The following is a 20948-nucleotide window of genomic DNA, read 5'->3' on the forward strand; positions in this document are numbered from 1 at the left end:
ATGAATGTTAGTAGAAATTTTTTTTGCTCAATATTTTCCTTTTGCCATTCTATAACATATCTCAAAAGTCTAGAAAAATCTCATGTCCGCTTGTCGCGATTTCAAGGTCAAATCGCGAAATGGAGATTTTCAAAATTAGCAAAAATAGGCTATGGTATTATATACACATATGATACATGATTTCAAGGTATTTTTTAATGCTGATTCCAAAAAATCTAAAATCAAGACAATCTGACGTCTCTGGAAAAAGTTATACCTGTTTTTCATCTGTCAACTCATGTTATTATAACAGTTGCAAACTTACTGCCGAAAAACCCTTAAAAGTTATGGTAGATGAACTAAATTTTGCATAAAGATTTTAGAATCCATCATTATTAAAAATCAAAACAATCCATTACAAAAATATATATACCTACGAAATAATGGTATTTTTTGATGGAGGGGCAAATTTTAGAATATGCACTAAAGAAGATTCTTGTTCATCTTAGGAATAAGTGCAAATAGGCTAATTTTTTCATTTTAATCTTTGTTTGGATATTCTTTAATTACCCTCAAAAATCTAAAAAAATCTCATGTCCGCAAGACCTAATTTTCTTGGTTTGAAAATAAGGTGCAGATTTTAAAAAATTAATAAGAAAAGTTTAAATTTTTATATGTATACCAACATAAGCGACATGATTTAAAGGTATTTTTTAACACTAATTCCAACAAAACTCACAAACAAGTCAACCTGACCATCCCTGAAAAGTAATGCACCTTATTCATGTTGATCTGACACAAAAATCTGAAGTGTAGTTTTCCAATTTTTTAAAATCTGCACTTTATTTTCAAACCAAGAAAATTAGGACTTGCGGACATGAGATTTTTTTAGATTTTTGAGGGTAATTAAAGAATATCCAAACAAAGATTAAAATGAAAAAATTAGCCTATTTGCACTTATTCCTAAGATGAACAAGAATCTTCTTTAGTGCATATTCTAAAATTTGCCCCTCCATCAAAAAATACCATTATTTCGTAGGTATATATATTTTTGTAATGGATTGTTTTGATTTTTAATAATGATGGATTCTAAAATCTTTATGCAAAATTTAGTTCATCTACCATAACTTTTAAGGGTTTTTCGGCAGTAAGTTTGCAACTGTTATAATAACATGAGTTGACAGATGAAAAACAGGTATAACTTTTTCCAGAGACGTCAGATTGTCTTGATTTTAGATTTTTTGGAATCAGCATTAAAAAATACCTTGAAATCATGTATCATATGTGTATATAATACCATAGCCTATTTTTGCTAATTTTGAAAATCTCCATTTCGCGATTTGACCTTGAAATCGCGACAAGCGGACATGAGATTTTTCTAGACTTTTGAGATATGTTATAGAATGGCAAAAGGAAGATATTGAGCAAAAAAAAATTCTACTAACATTCATTCCGAGATTTACCCCTTTTTTCTCCTTATTTGACTGTATTATAATACAGATAGTGTTTTAGAGTAATTTAAACTCTATAATAAATAAAGGAAAAAATCTCTAAGTCTTACTTATAAGTCAAAACAAAATATTTTTGCTTCAGTTCCGTTTAACATGAAGTGCCATGCTTCTTCTCACATTTAAAACCTGAACTTGAACAAAATCTAAAAGATTTTCAATATATATTTCAAATAAATACATATATATTTTATACTAAAGAAACTAACACTCATCTTAAATTCTTCTCTTCCACAGATACCTCACAAAACACTCCATTAAATTAAAGTAACAACAAAACCATTAACAACAACAACAACAACAACAACAACAACATCAAAGTTGGCATACACAACACAAAGTTGTTGAAAAACGGACCCCAACCACCGCAGCCCCCGAAACAACCATCACCATGTCATTCTCCTGGCACAGAAACAAATTCGCGATACTTTTCCTGATATGCTGCACAGTGTATTCCACAGAGTCACGCTATCGCGACAAAGAGCGCAAACGACCAGAAAAATCGGATCGCCTCTACAGCCAACCCGCCCAACCCAGCACCCAGGAACAAATTAATCTCTGCTCCCGACGAAGAGATATGAAATTAATGTGCTATTGCACCCCCGACGATTCCGCATACATGCCCGTTAACAAAGCCGAATGTTGGATATTCCAAAATGGCCTCCATCAAAACGACACCACCTGGCAGCGATTCTATCAGCAAAAGAAGCTGCGCCATTTGAAATTCCTCGTCCAAAATACCGGTTACCTGGACTACATACCAACCAAGTACTTGGAGATGCTAACCAATCTAACTACCCTCAGCATCGAATACTCGCAAATTCAAGTGGTCAAAGGCTATGCGTTCGCTAGTTTGCCAAATCTGGAATTGATTACACTGACGAATAATCTCATTGAAATTATCGACAAGGACGCCTTCGCTAATCACATCTTTTTGCGTGAACTCAATTTGATGCGTAACCAAGTGACCGAAATGGATCGATATGCATTCCGTAATTTGCCAGTGTTGCAAAAACTCTATCTTAGTTGGAATAATATTTCGAATTTGCACGAGGAGGTGTTTAGTGAGATGGGCAAATTGGAGGACCTGAGTTTGGAGCACAATTTGATATCGGTGCTGACGGGTGACATGTTCAAGGGGTTGGGCAATTTGAAGACTTTGAAACTAACGCACAACAATTTGAATTTCATTGGGGATACGGTTTTTGCGGAATTATGGAGCTTGCAAGAGCTCGAATTGGATGATAACCGTATCGAGGTGAGTTTTATTTTTTTTTTTGTTTTCCTACTTTTTTGTCGAGTTTGTGATTCTTGTTGTGAAAATACCTGTCGATGGAAAAGTATATTTATACTTTTTTTTTTTGGGTTGGAAAGTTGTCGGAAAAGTTTTGTCATATTTCTTTGGTTAAGGTGCGAGTTGCTTAAATGGAAAAGTTCTGGTTTTCTATTAAAAATAAAATAAAAGGCTTCGTGTGGGTTTATGACTAAAGTTAAAATTAGTTTCTAGTCAAATCAGCAAGGGAAAGGTCATTCGATAAGGTACAGGCGTTATTTCGTTGAATTAAACTTGAAAGGTATTTTGCCGAAAAAAATAAACACAAGTGCAAGTATTATTAAGCAGATTTTTCTAGAATTACTTTGAAGTATCAATTCGTCTAAATAAGATCGCAACTTAAAGTAGCTTAAAGTCGCCATTATTTGTAATACGAAGAAAAACTTAACGAACGATTAAAATTTCAATTAATTTTTTCCGAATATTATACATATATATCTTCTAGTTTTTGAGAAAATTGAAAAATAAAAACAAAAATATATTTTGAAAAAATAAAAATCTGATAAAATAATTTTTCAATTTTCTCAAAAACTAGAAGATATAGAAACATATAGTTTTCACTGTTCGATAAGGAATTAATTGAGGCAGTTTTCTGTCTAAGTAATTTATTTACTAAAATTCACAGTCTGGAGAAAAATAGTATAAAATGAGTTTTAAAAATTTTTGTTCCCCTATTTTTAACTTTGAAATCAATTATTTCAAAAACTATTGGTAATATTATATTGATTTAAAAATTAGAATCAAATGCACAATTTTGCCTTTTGGAAATGGTATCATTTATTACTGTAAGTGTTGCCGTTGTTTTTTAATATTTTTTTTTTATTTTGATAATTTTTTTTAGAAAAATGCCCCTCCCACCTAAACGGGGGGAGATAGACCCCCCTCCTAAAGAAAAAAAATTTTTGTATTGAGCTCCTCTACAAAAACCCTTCATCAAATCCTGGCGCCCAACTTATCCTACTACGTGCCGAAACAACATTTTTGTTCTATACCTAAAAGTTCGAATTTCTGTATCTGGGTTGAAATCGAAAAATTTTTTTTTCTAAGCCAATTTTGAAGTGATTTTCATAAAAAATACCTCGATCAATTGGGAAATAGATATAGTTTTAGAATATATTTTTTAAATAGCATGTTGTTTTGAAAACATAAACTTTAAATTGATGCCGAAGTTGGGCAAATGACAAAAAAATTTTTTGAATTTTTGTGAGGAATTTGGGTTCGGCCAGCTCAACAAATGTAGCGAGTTTGAAATTTCTATCATATTTAGTGTGGAGGTTAGAGGGGGGTCGAAAATGGCCTGAGTTGTTTCCTGTTAATAAGGGAGTAGTGCCAAAGTTGCTAGAGAACTTGGCTGGGCACTACCGTGCCCCTTGATAAAGTATTTTTTCAAAGCGTAAAAATTAACTATTTAGAAAAAACATTAAAAATGTTTTTTTTTCTCTTTTTTGAATAGTTTTTCTTTAGCTTTTTACAATATTTTAATTTTAAAAATTTTGAAAAGGATCCAAATCGATAGGAAATTTAATTATATGTATACAAAAAATTACTTAATAAAAATTTTCAAATTCAAATTGCTTTTCAAGTCATAGACAAAAACTCAGAAAGTAAAAAAAGAGCCGAAAATCTTGATCTCTATATGAAAATGATCACATATTGAAAACTTATGTATAGATTTTGAAGAAAAGTATCTTGTTATCTTTGAAAGATAGTTTACTACACATAAAAAATATAAAACTGCAAGGATTCGATAGATTTTGAATTTTTTTTCAGTAAGACATTTTTTTTGTCAAACATTTTGTTCAAAATATCTATTTTTTAAAAGTGTTTTGATACATTGCACTTAAACAACTAGAGTGATCCAAAAACCTAATTCTTGTCTTTCTTGTTTATTTGCTTAGCTTTCAGGTGCGTGTATTTTTTTTCATATTGGTCGTTTATTTACTCAAGATATAGCCTGATTTCTAAGAATCCTGGGAAAACAACGAAAAAAACTTTAAAAAATCCGTTTATCCAACCTTCAAAAAAATTCTATAGCAAAATCTTTTTATTTTAATATTTTGTTCTTTTTCGTAGGCTACAGGTCTGATTTCAATATATATTTTTGAAGAAGATTGTAACCACAATCGAAACGTCGATAGAGAACTAGGTAAAAAAATATATATTGAAATCAGACCTGTAGCCTACGAAAAAGAACAAAATATTTTAATAAGGTAAGGTCAAGAAATAAGGAAGAATTTGCAAAATGTTTTTTTTATAGAAAGTCTGAAATATAAAAAAAACGTTCAAATTTCAACCTTCCGTTTAGAAGATATTCAAAAACCAAATTTTGCTCCAAAAAATTCAAACCCCCTAAAATCCCCAAAAATTTATTTTGTTTGCAAAAATTCAAACTGCTGACGTTTGCCCACCTCGAGTTCCTTACCTGTACCAAAAATCATCGTTTGTCCACCCTCCGCTTAGGAGATATTCAAAAAACAAATTTTCAAAATTCCCATATAAAACACTCATACACCACAGTGTACCACTGAAAATTTCAAAGTCCCTGAAATCCCCAAAATTACTTTTTTTTCAAAAATTAAAATTTTTGTTGTGTGTCCATCTCGAGTTTTTTACATGTACCAAAAAAGTAATTTAACTTAGGGCCTCACAGACGGTAGACTGACAGACAGATAGGCAAATGAACAGACGAATAGACAGGTTGACAGAATTGCGGCTTCCACTGTTTTCACTTTGTCCATAATTGTTTTACTACCTAAATTCCGTCAAGATAATTTTTTTTAAATAAAAATTCTTTAACTTAGAATTCAAATTCAAAAATAGGAAGAATTTATATTACCACACATCCTTGACTTTAAAGTCAACACAGACTTTTTTCTCGGAATCAAAAAATCCTTCACCTAAAGCACGGACAAGAACGAGCCAAAAATATAATTATATTTACACAAAGATCCACCAAACTTTGTTGTCTTGGATAAAGTTTGGTTCTTCCAGAAATATGCAAGGAGAGGGCTTCCAATTTTTTTTTTGACTCGAAAGGTTGCGTCTCTATGATTTCCAAAATCAACTTATTTGTTATTTGAACTTTGTCTGTATATAATAGATACGAGTATTTAGATACGAGCGAGAAGGTATAATGAACATAAACATTTATAGACGGTATCCAGGAATGATGACGTTGATGGGTGTTTTGACTCTATACAAAGCCCATTCACACGCGCAATATTATTGCAAATTCTATAATTATTATTTGATATTGAAGTCGTCAGGGGCTATGACCATCAGAATAACGTTGTCTACGTGTGCGGGCTTTATAATATCACAAAGAAAAACAAAAAAAAAGAAAAAAAAAATATAAAATCAAATACCACGAAACGAGAATCGCGTATAGCTAATAACTGTATTTTCAAACTTTCACTGCATTAGAGAGTGAGAAAATAGCTTTCCTTTATATACGCTTTGCCTAAAGCCTGGCTGACACAATGTTTGTTTTTGATATTTACTCAGGATTGAGAAGGTGCGGCAGCAACCGCATTCAATTTGAATCCCAGTGGTGTGGAATGATTAAGAAATTTAATTATACCCCCTTCTTTTATATACTCTTTCTGTAGGTAGGGAGGTTTTTGATAGAAGTCCGGAACAGACATTCACGCTAGAGCATTAATAGAACGTGAAAAAAGGTGATATTGCTCAGAAATTCTATGAAGTCGTAGTCGGTTGATGTTTCAATATTATTTTTGTTGTGATTGCTAGCTATGACCAAACCCAGGTAGGTAAGGGTTTGATTTCCATAGGAGCACAAGCTCAAATGAGAATTTAAGTGATATTAATAATATCTAATTGCAAAAGGAAGACTCGGAATGCCTTTCAACTTGGCTAAGTTATTAAAACCCTTTAATTTGTTTCTGTGTAAGGGTGAATATTGAATATTATTTAATCTAGGTATAATAATCAAGAGAAGCGCATATTTTTTTTGTAGACACAAATTGTAGTCAATCAGAGATGAAATAGATAATTGAAAACAATCCGGTAAGATATTTTGAACTTCGGTTAATGATAATGAAAAAAGTCAATAGAGAAAATAAGGGTTTTATGTACATAGATTCATAAAAGTTGATTTTGGTCTGATAGCTACGTCAGAATTGTGGCTGGGTATACATCGTAAGTATAAGAATGAAAGTACTTATATAGGCTGTTCTACTATAAGTAACTTAGCTTATTTAAAAGATGGAGTTACTAGTGCTTAAATAAATATTAGTTTTGTAATTTTTAATATTAAAAAAAAAGAGAAACAGATAAAAATTGCACCACACGAAAAGCCAACTTTTAAATCCGATATCAAGACGCATGAAGCTATAAGAATGCTTACTCAGATTTTAATTATACCTAAACTACCAAATTTTGGTGTTGGCTATTATCAAAATCGAAATTATTTTCTTCGAAATGCTTTTTAATCTAAGATGTAAAAACAGTAATTAAAGTCTTAGATTATTTTAAAGCTTGATATTAGTATTTTATATCTAATAAACAAAAAATCATACTAACAAACCTTTAACTGTATGGCAAGGAGCATTGTTTAGTTGAAAAATGAATCGACAAGTTTCACCCAATAGCTCTAGCGCAGGTGGCTGTGAAACATTTTCCAATTTAGATGCGCCTGAGCCCAGAGAAATCGATTTATTTTATTTAATTTTTTTTAATAGGGCTTTAAGTATCGGGTTGAGTGCTCTTAGTACAGCTTTCACGAGCCTTTTCCCCACCGAGCTTGATGAAACTACATTTCCTGTAGCTCGAAAAACATAGTTTCTCAGATCCGCCGAAGTCTGGAACCGGTTCCTACGATTGTACAGCATCAATAAACAATCTTGAACAGGGGTCGTCTTTTTAACTTCTATGCATTTTATGTTCTATAGAAGATTAATTTTGTCAGTCTTTCACTTATTTTCAACAAGTAATTGGTAATATTCTGGTTTCAAACTGCAGAGTCAAAAGTCTTCAGGCCAAAAGTCCATAATTGAAAAGTCCATAAATCAATTATGGACTTATGGCCCCCTCAAGTATCGACTTGTGGCCTATCGATAACTAACCAACAGGCAAAATTTACAATGCTAAACTTTCATTTTTACTTGCGATAAAGGTTCTCTAGGGCAAGTTTAGGATTCGTGAAATCGAACTCGAGATAACAATCAGACATGACATTACGATTACGATAAGCAAATAAGAAAAATATGCGTCCCGCAATTCTGTCTTTCTGTATCTATCTTGGTGTAGGCAAAGCCTTAAAGGGATTTTCTTCGAACTTTGTAGCGAAATTTCGCTAGAAGCGAAATTTTATTTTTAGAACCAAAAATAATGGTACTTGCGGAAATGGAAAAATTTGTTTTTTGTTTCAAAAACGGTTTTACGATTTTGATTAAAAAAATTACTAAGTAAACTAGCTAACTGAATTAAATCAACTGTACATTATAAGTTTCTATACATTCGATATAGAAAATATATTTTCTGTACCGCTACTAACGGTACCTTACCTACCTGTCATAGAACCAATTTCTTGATTTCTGTCTTTCTCGTAAATCACTTACCTAACCGATTTCAGCAAAAATTAAAAAAAAAAACTAAAAAGTTATTTTTGGATTTTTTTTTAATATTTTAATTTACTTGAAGTCTTGTTTGAACCAATTTTTTTTTTAATTTAGAAAATTTGTGTACCTATACAAAAACATATTTAAAAAAAATAAAAACGATTTTCAAAAAAAATGTATATAAGAAATCAAATGGCTTTTTTCTTAAAAAGGTGTTTTCGTAATTTTAAAATAAACTTTTTCTAAATTTGTATAAATTTGAATTTAAATTATTCTGTAACGAAGTTTATAAAAAGCTTTAACATTCTAAGCAACCTTAACCATAAGAGCAAATACGTGCCCACCAGTCGTGCATTTTATTTGAATTGCTTCTCTACTTCTCTCTATCTCTAAAATAGGTACTTGGAAAAAAAATAGACAAAATTCGAGTGAAATTTGGAAAATTCCAGAGTTAAGTTCTTCAAAAATTAAACACACAAGATTTCGGAAGTTTTGAATTCTAAACAAAGCAATTTTCTAAGATTGCTCAAAAAAATGTAATTTTCAGAATATTTCAAGACCCCTCGGTTTTCGACATATGTACATATTTTTATAAAAATTTTCAAAAAATTTAATTTAAAAAATAATTCTAATGATCTACACTAAGGACCAAAAATACGGAATCAAATTGCGTTCTGTTAAAACGATAATTGATGGGGATGTAATGGATATATGTAGGTACATGGTTGATATGGGTACCATTGAAAAGCTTGAAAAACAAAACCTTTAAGCATGTGCTGTTAACTTAAAAATCAGTTCACTTTATAAAGATCCAATCAACATAAATGAAGTATGTAAAGAAAAAAAAAACTTCAATTGAAACAGAGAGTATCTGGAAAATTTAACATTTAAACAAAAATGAACTGCAACTTACCCACAATTCATAGTAAAAAATTCGAGCTTTAAAATGAGACCATGAGACTTTCAAAAAAAAAAATATTTTATGCATTGCATTTTTTGTTTTTAATAGGTATATACAATTTATTTGGTTGCGTTTTTTTGCTCCTAAGTGTAGTTGAAAATATTCTTTAAAACATTACGCGTTTTCTCATTGATATATGTCTTTAGCACGTTTAACCACCAACATTGTTTTTGAAATAAGGGATTTTTGATTTTAAGTCCATTATTTATTTTTTACAACCCAATACCCACCTAAGTGGGCAAATAGTCAATTATGGACCTTTTGCTTCTAAACTTATGACTTATAAGGTACTATTTACACTATGGTCAAAGTATTTAGATTTTGGTTTATTTACATCAGCTTTTAAATAATACCCCGAATTCATGCAAAATATGAGTAAAATTGATTCATTTGGTGTAATTTGAAATGCAACACAACATGTGTCACACATCAGAAATCGCAAAAACTTATCTTTCGAAGTTATGTACATTTGTCTCCGTCTTCATAGGTATTTCCGTTATGTGAAGGTTTTCCCAAATTTTTAATATCGTTCGCGTGAATTAAGATAAAATCAATATTAATTGACTCACAAAGATAAGTTGAGACAACTAATTCAAAAATTAATTAAAAAAAAATTTATCAGTTTTTGTTTATACTTCTTATCTCTATTCCAACATATTTATTATTGAATTCAATTTCTTTTTAATTTCGTTTTTGTTTTGTGAATCAAGATTTATAAAAAAGTTGAAACTTAGCGATACAACATTTACTGATATTAATGGGTTTTGAGGTTTTTTATTGTCTTCAGGTGTTGAAATTGCTGTTAAGTTTGCGATTGTCTCATCTATCCAATCAGTGTATTTTCTAACATCTGTGTAAATTCCAGGATAACCAGCGTCAGCACAACCGTCCCCAAATGAAACAATTCCTACAAGTTTTCCTTTTGAAACCATTGGACCCCCAGAATCTCCTGCACAGGCATCCTTTTCGCCTTCCATAAAACCTGCGCAAATCATTCCTTCCGAAATATAGTCGTCTTCGTAGTTTGTAGAACAAGTTTCAATGCCAATGATTGGTAAATCAACTGTCATAAGATTTTCCGACAGCGTACCCTGGAAGAAAAAAAGTCATTGTTATATTTAGCGGTTTTTGAAAAGTTCCCATTTTGATTTTTTTTTTTACATTTTCTGTTACTCCCCATCCGGTAACTTGGCAAATTGTACCTTCGGGAATGACTTCTCTATTCAATGGAATCAACTTTATCTCTGGATTTGAAGAAATTGGCATATTTTCTTTCAATATTACCAGAGCAATGTCATTCGCAAATGTTAGAGGATCGAAACCGTGGGTAATAATTTCAGCTAGATCCATAGAAACAGTAGTCTTAGTCTTCTTAACACGGTTCATGGTTCCCATTACTACGAAAAAGTTTTCGTAACTATGAAACGATCCGGTATCACCATCATAACTTCAAAAAGAAACAGAAAAAAAAACTTTACTATTAACAAGAAAAACTTGTAATATTCACTTAATTACTCATAAAAGCAATGTGCTGCGGTAAGGACAACATTTGGTGCAATCAACGAACCTCCGCAGATATGACCTGTTCCGAAAAATATTTCCTCTTCTTTTGAACGAATTGAGACTTGATGCTGATTGTTTTCAGCTTTTGCTACTGTTCCATTGATAATCCTTGATTGCAATGATGATCCAGCTGAAGAAATATAGGTACAATTAATGTAACTCATCAATTTTATGAGAATTTTAAAGCTCACCAATATATGGGATTAAAAATAAGAAACAGAAAAAGGTATTAATTGCTGCCATTTGATTTCGCGTCGAATAGTATACTGACATTGGTTTTCCAATTTTTTGTTATAATTTTGGTAAGTTTTGATAACATGACTTCTTTAGAAGACAATCTTATCATACATTTTAAGGAAGATCAGAGATAAATAGGTTATTCCAGTTTGAAAAGTTTTGGATTAGAACTTAAGATTGATTATAAAACGATATAACTTTTTATTTGTTAGTGTTGGTTTTTTTGTAAAGGGGAAATAGAAATTAATTTGGATTGATTCGAGACTCGAATCTCTTAGTTGATTAGGGTAGAGCGAACATTATACAAAAAGTAAATTATCGAGCCATAGAATAATCAGCTGTTTTTTTTTATTTGGAAAAATAATTTGCTTGAAAAAAAGTGAAGGTATTCTAAAATCTCGGAAAGACCTTAAAGAACCCTTTCTTTTGACATGTCTCTTGTACATGGTAAAATCTAAGAAGAAGGATGCCCACAAATAGTATCGGTTTGGCAGCAGCTTGTACCTGCCAAAATCAAGATTAATAAACGTTTAGCCTCCAGCTTAAAAAACCTTTGCTTAAATGCTATAAATTTAATATTTGCCGACGTTTCGATTCTTTTTGGAATCTTCTTCAGCGCTCTATTAACAATATTGACTGTGTTTTATTATTGTACTGTATTACTGTACCTACTGTACAGAGTACACTTCATTACAAAACATAGGAAGAAAAAACTTAGCGAGAACATTTCTTCCCTTTTGCAACTCTCCTCACCTAACTAAAATATATGTACATTAGGGTGGAGCGATTTTATTTCATTTTCGAATTGTCATAGTAGTGCTCTATTTATAAACGAACGAAACTGTATGCTTAAAATTATTAAATAATTTCATTTTATGGTGCCCCAAGGCTTGGGGCCCAAGCCCTCTAAAGTATGAATGCTTGAAAAGGGGACCTTCTGATCTTTAAATTAAATGGGAAAAAATAAAGTTCAATATAAATTTTTTTTTAAATTCATATTTAACTGATTTTGAATCATTCAAGTTACTTCACCCCCCACGTTTAATAGAGATGTGAATTAAGAATATTAAAATCTATTAGAAAAGTATGTTTTGGTTCACCGAAAAAATCTATTCTCAGTTTTATTGAAAATTGAAATTTTTCATTATATCATGTTTTCATATATTTTCTTAAAAACATAGTTGGCAACCATGTAACCCCAAATTTTTTAATTTTTATGATACACAAATAGAAGAGATATCAAAATTGTGCTAATTTAAAGAATAAATCCATGAAATGCCGCAATAAGGGGTCTAAAATTGTATTTTACTAATTTAACACATGTATGACTTTGTTTTCAATATTCTTGATTTTTTACTTGCTCTATAGAGCCCTATAGGGCAAGTATTGGTTTCGTGTAGAAAAAAAAATCGAGGTTTTAATCAAAACCAACATTACGATGATGGAGAAGATCAAAAAAGTGGTTTTCGTCATGCCGTCCGTCGGTCTGTGCGTCTGTGCGTCCATCTGTACATCGAGCTAAGGCCTAAACGGGTGGATGGATTTGCTTGAAACTTGGTACAGATGATTTTTATGTAATTCCCTAGGTCCGTTTTTTTTATTTTTTTTAATATCTCCAATTTAACGCATATCTCCCATATAACGTTTTCGAGGTATTTCAAATTTCTCGAAAACGGCTCTAACGATTTCGTTTAAATTTGGTGTGCGCAGTACTCTTATTGATTCCAACAAAACTGCGTTTTTAGTTTTTCTCAAAAAATGCCAAGAGCGGAAATATGGCGTTGCCGTTTTTCAAAAATTGACATGTTTTTTAAGTTCATTTATATTTCATCAAAGCATAAGTCAATTTTTTCAAAATTTTCAGACATCATAGGTATTGAAGTGTAAAATGTAATAAAAAATTAAAAAAAAATTTTTTTCAAAATTTTTTTAAAAAAGTGAACTTTTTTAACTTTCGATTTTTTTTTTTTGTTTTTATTTTTTTTTCTTCACAAAATCTTAAATTTCCAATAGATATTTAAGATAAAGATGCTTTGAACTACAAGAGCAAGTACGTGCGACCCAGTCGTGCATTTTATTTTTTATGGAATATGGATCTTTGAGTTCTAAATCTAATATCCAACACCTTTTTGACATGAATTTAGACAAATTTCTAGTATACTATTTTGAAAATGAAAATTCAATTTAAAGGCTTAGGTATTCCGGCCTCTATTTTGGAGCCGCCATTTTGAATAAAAAGAAATTGGCAGTTTTTACGTATTCTCCATACTAGTATCTTAAGTGTACCAATTTTCATGACATTTCGTCATAAGAAATGGCCGTGCAAATGAATTTTGACGCTAAAAAGCACCAAAAGGCACCACTGTGTGTCGTCGTCTATCGGTCGAAATTGGTTTTTCTATTAAGTGATAATTTCCAAAAATTTTGTTATATCGTTCGCGTGAACTAAGATAAATAAAGGTTATCACTAATAGTGATTCACTATAGACACTGATTCTTCAAAAAATAAGTTAAGACAAAAATTAATCAAATGAAATTTATCAGTTTTTGTTTATACTTCTTATCTCTGTTCCATCATATTTATTATTGTTTTCAATTTCTTTTTAATTTCGTTTTTGTTTTGCAAAGAAAATTTAAAAAAAAATACGACCATGCCGGGGATCGAACTAAAGACTTCAATATTCCAGTCGCACACCTTACCACCTGAACTAACTCACTATAGAAATACTGGTCACAATTTTTGATCTACTTCCATGTTGAAAAAATATGAAATTTTTACTAAAACTTTTAAGAAGATTTTCTCCATTTGAATAATAAGAAATCTTTATGCATAAAACAGTTCAATAATGCAATCTGTTAGTTTTTAGGTGGTCATATTTTTCTCTGTGTAAAGCGTTCCATCAAAAAAAGTCTGTGTAAGATTTTATTTTTGTATTTAAAAGCAATTAAAAGCAAAAGCAATAAAATTTGCACATTCAAGAAATAAAGAAGATTTGTCCGCTTAATTTAATACGGAAGTCAGCTTGGCAATAAAACCATTCAGAATTCCGCTTAATTTAATGTGGAATCCGCTTATTTGTAGGTATAGTCTTTTTTCTCCATGTTACAAGGACGTTTTTAGGAATTTTCGCGATCTTCGCAGTTTTCTAGAAAAAGTATAACAGTATTGATTCCGTTCACCAATACCTAACTGTAGAAAACTGAACTTTAGGTGATAAACTTACAGTGCCTAGGTACATTTTATGAGATCGTTAGATATCCACTTAAGTATCAATCCTTTATCTTCGCTTGTTCTGAAACTCCGTTTCCTACCGCTTCAAAGTTGTAACTGTTATCCGTGAAGTTCTGCCAATACTGAGATCGAAGTATTGGTATTGTTATTGGTGGAAAGTAGATTAAACAGATTTTAAAAGATCTAAATATAACGAAGCAATAAACGTACTGTTTCGAAATCTAGACTGACGAGGCCAGTACACTTCACTATTGATTTAACCTGAAAACATATCTACACTCTATACGAAGAAAAGACGTACTGAGAACATTGCTTGCTAGTGATGGGAACTATCGAAAAAAACTATCAAACTATCGATAGTTGTAAAATATTCATTCATTCGATAGATTGAAATCATTCATTCATTAAGTTATTATTTTCATTCGAATAGTTTATTCATTCGATAGTTTTTTCATTCGAATATTTTTTTTTATTCGACAGTTTTTTCATTCGAATAGTTTTTCCATTCGAATAGTTTTTTCATTCGAATAGTTTTCTTAAACGATAGTTTTTTCGTTCATATAGTTTTTTTAAACGATAGTTTTTTTATTCGAATATATTTTTATAGTTTGTTCGATAGTTTTTATCTGATAGTTTATTTGATAGTTTATTCAATAGTTTTATTCGATAGTTTTTATTCGAATGAATAAATGAATGAACTACATATACAGGGTGTCCCAAAAGTAATGGATCAAACGAAGTTTGCTGATAGGGGATCTTAAGTTCTCTCAGAATATGGTAACTTGTTCATCCCAAATCCTTACGGTTTTCGAATTAATGCAATTCTTGTGAAATTTCGAAAAATCCCTACTTTTCAACAGTATTTTGCTTCCTGCGGCTATTATTGATTTTTGTTTTTTTTTAATTCTTTTACAAAAACATTGTTAAATATTCAGGAACAATTAATTAATCAAAATATTTTTTATTCCATACTCCATTTCTCTGCAAATTAACTAACAGTTTCCAGTTTTATGAAAAATCTATTTCTAACTTTTATTTGAGAGCAACACCGTAAAAAAATTTGTACGGTGTGAGAATGGTTTATTACTTTAAAAATTCGCCCTGTTTTTGTATTTTTCAAAAAAGTATAAATGTTTCCAAAGTTGCAGTTAGATCGCAAAATATTACAGTTTGAATTCAACAAAACAGGGTTTTTCAGAGCAAAAAACAACCAAAAACAAACACATTTTCTCGAACTGTTATTTGTTTATTTTTCTATGAACAAAAGCCTCTATTTTTGTTTGTATTTTTGCTCTGAAAACCCCTGTTTTGTTGAACTCGAATTGTAATATTTTGCGATCTAAATGCAACTTTGGAAACATTTATACTTTTTTTGAAAACTACAATAACAGGGCGACTTTTTAAAATAATAAACCATTCTCACACCATACAAATTTTTTTTGCGGTGTTGATCTCAAATAAAAGTAAGAAATTTATTTTTTATAAAACTTGAAACTGTTAGTTAATTTGCAGCGAAATGGCGTATGAAATAAAAAATATTTTGAATAATTAATTGTTCCTAATTATTTGGCAATGTTTTTGTAAAAGAATTAAAAAAAAACAAAAATCAATAATGGCCGCAGGAAGCAAAATACTGTTGAAAAGTAGGGATGTTTCGAAATTTCACAAGAATTACATTAAATCGAAAACCGTAAGGATTTGTGATGAACAAGTTACCAAATTCTGAGAGCCCTTAAGATCCCCTATCAGCATACTTCGTTTGATCCATTACTTTTGGGACACCCTGTATAATAAATCATCCAGTCACTAACTATCGATAGTTCAAATCATTTCACTGATTTCTTCCCATTTGCAACTATCCCCACTGAACTCAAACCATCTAAGTTACTTGACCTTCAATGTTCAATAGAGATATGAGATTAATAAGATTCCTATATTTATCGATTAAGTTAATTTCCTTAAAATGATATTTTTATAAAATATTGCGCATAATTTGAATTATCTATTTTCAATTATGAATTTTAATTTAAAATATCAGCCAATCAAGATAAGACCACGTTTTTCCTATCAACTGTTTCGCTTTTTTCAAATGATAAGCAGATAACTATTACATTTACATATTTTTTGTTAAAGTTAATAGGTAGATTAACTGTTATCAGTGGTTTCTTAATGAGCAGAAAAAAAACCTTTTATCTATTTTATGTGATAACTTTATTTCACTATAAGTTATTTCCTTACTTCAAATTAATTAAGAAGTTGAAACTCACAGATAACATATTAGCTGATATCAATGGTGCTGTGGCATTTCCGGGAATAGTCAAAGTTGAATTTGTGCATGGAATTTTTTTCTTATCAACTGGAACTAAAGTTGCCAGTTTGCTATCAATCCAATCAGCGTAATAGCTTACATTTGTATAAACTCCAGGGAAACCAGGTTTAGCACAATCATCACCATATGAAATAATTCCCACAAGTTTGCCATTTGATACCATTGGACCACCTGAATCTCCTTGACAGGCGTCCTTGCCACCTTCCATAAAGCCTGCACAAATCTGTCCATCCTGAATTTGGCCTTCTTCGTAGTTTGTAGAGCAAGTTTCACGGTCAATGATGGGCATATCAACTGTCATTAGAACATCTGATAATTTTTGCTGTGTAATAATAGGAAAAATTGTAAATTTAGCGGAATTCAATGGTTTCATAGATTGGTAAAAAAAAATACCGTTTCAGTTTTACCCCATCCGCTAACTTTACAAACTGTTCCAGTTGGAATGATATCCCTATTCAATGGAATCAACTCTATCGCTGGATTTGTCAAAACTGGCATATCTTTCTCCAAAATTACCAAAGCAAGATCGTTGTTATAAGTTGGCCTTTGGAAATCTTGGTAAATAATGTCTGCCACATCTATGGACACGGTATTTTCGGTTTTCTCGAAGCGGTTTGTAGTACCCATGGTAACGAAATAGATTACGTGACTGAAGTATGTTTCGATGTCATCACTTTAAAGAGAAAGACTCGTAAATTTTGAGAATATTGAAGTATTTACTTGATTTTGACTTACTCGTAAAAGCAATGTGCTGCGGTAAGAACAACATTTGGTGCAATCAATGCACCTCCGCACCAGTGACCTTGTCCAAAAGATTCTTCCAAATCCTTCATACGAAGTGAGACTTGATATTTGGTGTTTTCAAGGATTGCTTGTGTTCCATTGATGATCCTTGGTTGCTTTAATGGCGATGCAGCTGTAAAATTTTTTTGAATTTTCGATTTAATATAATTTTATAAAATAGTTAGTAAAAATTAAAAAAAAAAAAAATTACCAATAAAAGGGATCAAGAGGATCAAGCAGACTTTCGAAAGGATATTAATAATCGCCATTTCGTTGGAAAGTGTTCTGAAATTCGGTTTGAATTCCGTTTTTATTAAGTTGATTTGCAATTAAAAATTTGACTTTTTAGACAATCTTATCATAATTGTCATGAAGATGAGCTTTTAATTAATTATGTTGATAAAACTAATCATAAATCAATTTAATTAGTGAAGATTTTGGATAACAAGTACCGACTTTGAAATCTTATCTTTAGATAAGTTTAGAAAACGAATTAAAGGTTTTTATTTTTGGAAAGAGATAATTATAAATTAAAAATAGAATTTGAATACCTAAATAAAATAATGGATTTAATTAATTTAAATTAATTAGTTAGATTCTTGATCTTGATAAGAACTGCAAGAGACTTCGTTTTTATTTTTTGAACTTCAAGTGTCAGAGGAACACATAAGAAGATTGAGAAGGCATAATTATTTTGTAACATAAATTCTATGAAAAAAATAGTGTAGAATAAGAGTAAACCTAGATAAGATAGTTTTTGTTTTATTTGATTTGCATTTATAAAAGTTTAAAAGTTTGTTAAAAAGATTAAAAAAAAAAAACTAGCATGAATGACAAAAACCATCTGGTTCGTTGACAACCAGATCATTTGATTCTTAGTTTAAATGCTGATTCCAAGAACGTGCCTTTTATCCAAATAGTTTTCTCTACTTCATAAATCATAAATCATCGGAGATAAAATTTGTACCTTCAAAGTTTAAAGAATTATTCCAAAGCTATTTTGTTACTTCTCAAATTATCAGGTTTTATTCAACACCTTCTATAGGGGATGTGGGAGCAAGACCGCCTATGGGGACAAGATCTTTTTTGTACTATGCTGTATGAAAAAATAACATTAATAAAATAAGTGGCTTCTGGTAGTACTGAGGCACAAGAAATTTGTCTGAATTCTTCGATATTGTCGATGATTGCTCCTGCGCAACTAAGGGTTTCCAAAGTAAAATCAGAAGTCACCATGAAAAAATTAATGCTTTTGATGTACTCAAAAAGTAAATTTTAAACACTTACGTTGTTGTTCTACCAGAAGTGCGAAAAAATGAAAAAAAGTTTTGTAAAAAAAATATATACTTTACCAGGCCCATATTTCCATTATTTAGACTGAAATGATAAATTTATGTCCCCATTAAATTAAAATCAAAAAAGTTTATTTCATTGATCTAATCAAAAAATAAAACCTTGTAAAAAATGTACCTATTGATAATATCAAATCATAATTTTTAGCGATTTTTCAAATGAACGTTTCTTTATTTTCGTATTGGAGATGTAAAAATGCAAAACTCTCTAATTTTAACACGATCTGAAGATGAAAATTTTCTTAGTAGGTATTATTGTATGTTTATAGAATAATGATAAGACGACTTAACTTGCTTAAAGAGTGTATTTATTGTCTTCGGTGTTAACACTTTGAATGTCGTGACACAACTGCCAAGACTTACTTAAAACTAACTTAATACTACAAAATGAAGAGAGAGAGAAAGAGAGACTTTACTTCATATAACATCTCCCCTTAAAACTTCAAAGCATAATTACATAATAACAATTTCAGTTCAGTAAATAATATGTTTATAATAATATAATAAAAAGTATACAACATAATAACCATATAACATCTTCCATCAAAAGTTCAAAAAAAAAAAATATTTCTATTTAATTTATGTAAGAATACCAAATAACATTTATAATCAAAATGTATAAAAAGATTTTTAGTTATTTAATTAAAAGAAGAAATCAAATAAATTCATTGTAAGATCAAAAGCAAATACAAGATATTATTAAATGTGATCTTTGGGGTATCCAAATCTATCTGGAGCTTTTGACTCCCTACCGTACCTAGTCCTTGAAGAAGATGGGGAGGTGTCAATTTCAACTGCTTCAGGGCTTGTGTCTTTTTTATTATTTTCTGTAACCGATAGTTGGAACGGGGTTGAAGTTTTTTGAGTGTGAGTGTCCATTATGTGCTGTCTATTTCGCCGGTAGGTTGTTCCTTCTTCGTCTTGAATAACGTATGACTTAGGTTCCTTACATTTTTCAAGGATAATACCAGGTGACCAATAGGACGTTGGATTCTTTTTATAATGAATTTTTTGGCCTGGGGCTAAAGGTAAAAGGTTTTTGGCTGTTTTGTCGTAATATATTTTCGATTTTTCTGTTTTCTTTTTAAGATCGGTAGCATATTTTTCAGTGTCGATTTGTTTTGGAATAAAATTTTGTGACAAGGCAGGTAGTTTAGTTCTTAGTTTTCTTGACATAAGCAACTCGGAGGGTGCAGGTAGGTTTCCTTTGGAAATAGTTCGATAGTGCAATAAAGCAATGTAAGGATCTGAATTAGTTTCTAGACATTTAATTAATAATTTCTTAATTGTTTGGATCGAACGTTCCGCTAATCCGTTTGACCGAGGCAGATACGGACTGGAGGTCGTATGTTCAATATTCCAATCAAAACAAAATTGTTTAAAGTCCTGGGAGCTATACGGTGGACCATTGTCCGATACTATTATTTGAGGAATTCCATGGCGAGCAAAAATTGATTTGAGCTTTTTAATAACAAACTGGCTGCTATATCCTGAGCTTAGTAATTCAATTTCAATAAATTTAGACCAGTAATCAACGACTAACAAATAAGTTTGTTTATTAAATTCGAATATATCTGTTCCTACTTTGTACCATGGAATTGGTTGTATTTCGTGGGGCTGTAGTGGTTCTTTTTGCTGTGAAGACCTATAGCGCATGCAAGTTTCACAGTCTGTGACGATATTTTGGATGTCATTATTTATATTTGGCCAAAAAACAATGTCTTTAGCAAGACTCTGACATCTTTGAACACCTAAATGTCCCTCATGGATAAGTTTCAAAGTTTCAGGGCGAAGAGAGGATGGTATGACAATTCTATTAGATTTAAGTAAAATGTCATCAATAACATGCAATTCATCTCTGACTTTATAAAATGGCATGCAAGAGTGAGAAACTTTTTTCTTATTATTTGGCCAACCGAGCTTTACGTACTCCTTGACTTTGGAAATTATTTCATCCTTGTCACTAGCTACTTTTATACTTTGAAGTTTATCCGAAGAAACTGCTAAGTTGGCTATTAAAAGGTTACAATGAATATCTAAATCCTTATCAAATTCTGTCAAAATGGTATCTGGCAATGGAGCTCTCGAGAGT

At 30.8% G+C, this 20948-nt stretch overlaps 1 protein-coding gene across 1 annotated transcript in view; it reads left to right on the forward strand.

The window, feature by feature from the left end:
• Positions 1-1776: 1776 nt before the first annotated feature.
• Positions 1777-20948, forward strand: part of LOC129908408 (connectin) — a 94266-nt gene continuing 75094 nt past the window's right edge. Inside the window, exon 1 of the mRNA XM_055984868.1 lies at positions 1777-2745. Within this exon, the coding sequence (XP_055840843.1) occupies positions 1879-2745 (867 nt within the window). The 5' untranslated portion in view covers positions 1777-1878. The remainder of the gene's footprint in view (positions 2746-20948) is intronic.

Source organism: Episyrphus balteatus, chromosome 2, assembly GCF_945859705.1.
Source record: "Episyrphus balteatus chromosome 2, idEpiBalt1.1, whole genome shotgun sequence".
In the NCBI taxonomy this organism is placed as follows: domain Eukaryota; kingdom Metazoa; phylum Arthropoda; class Insecta; order Diptera; family Syrphidae; genus Episyrphus; species Episyrphus balteatus.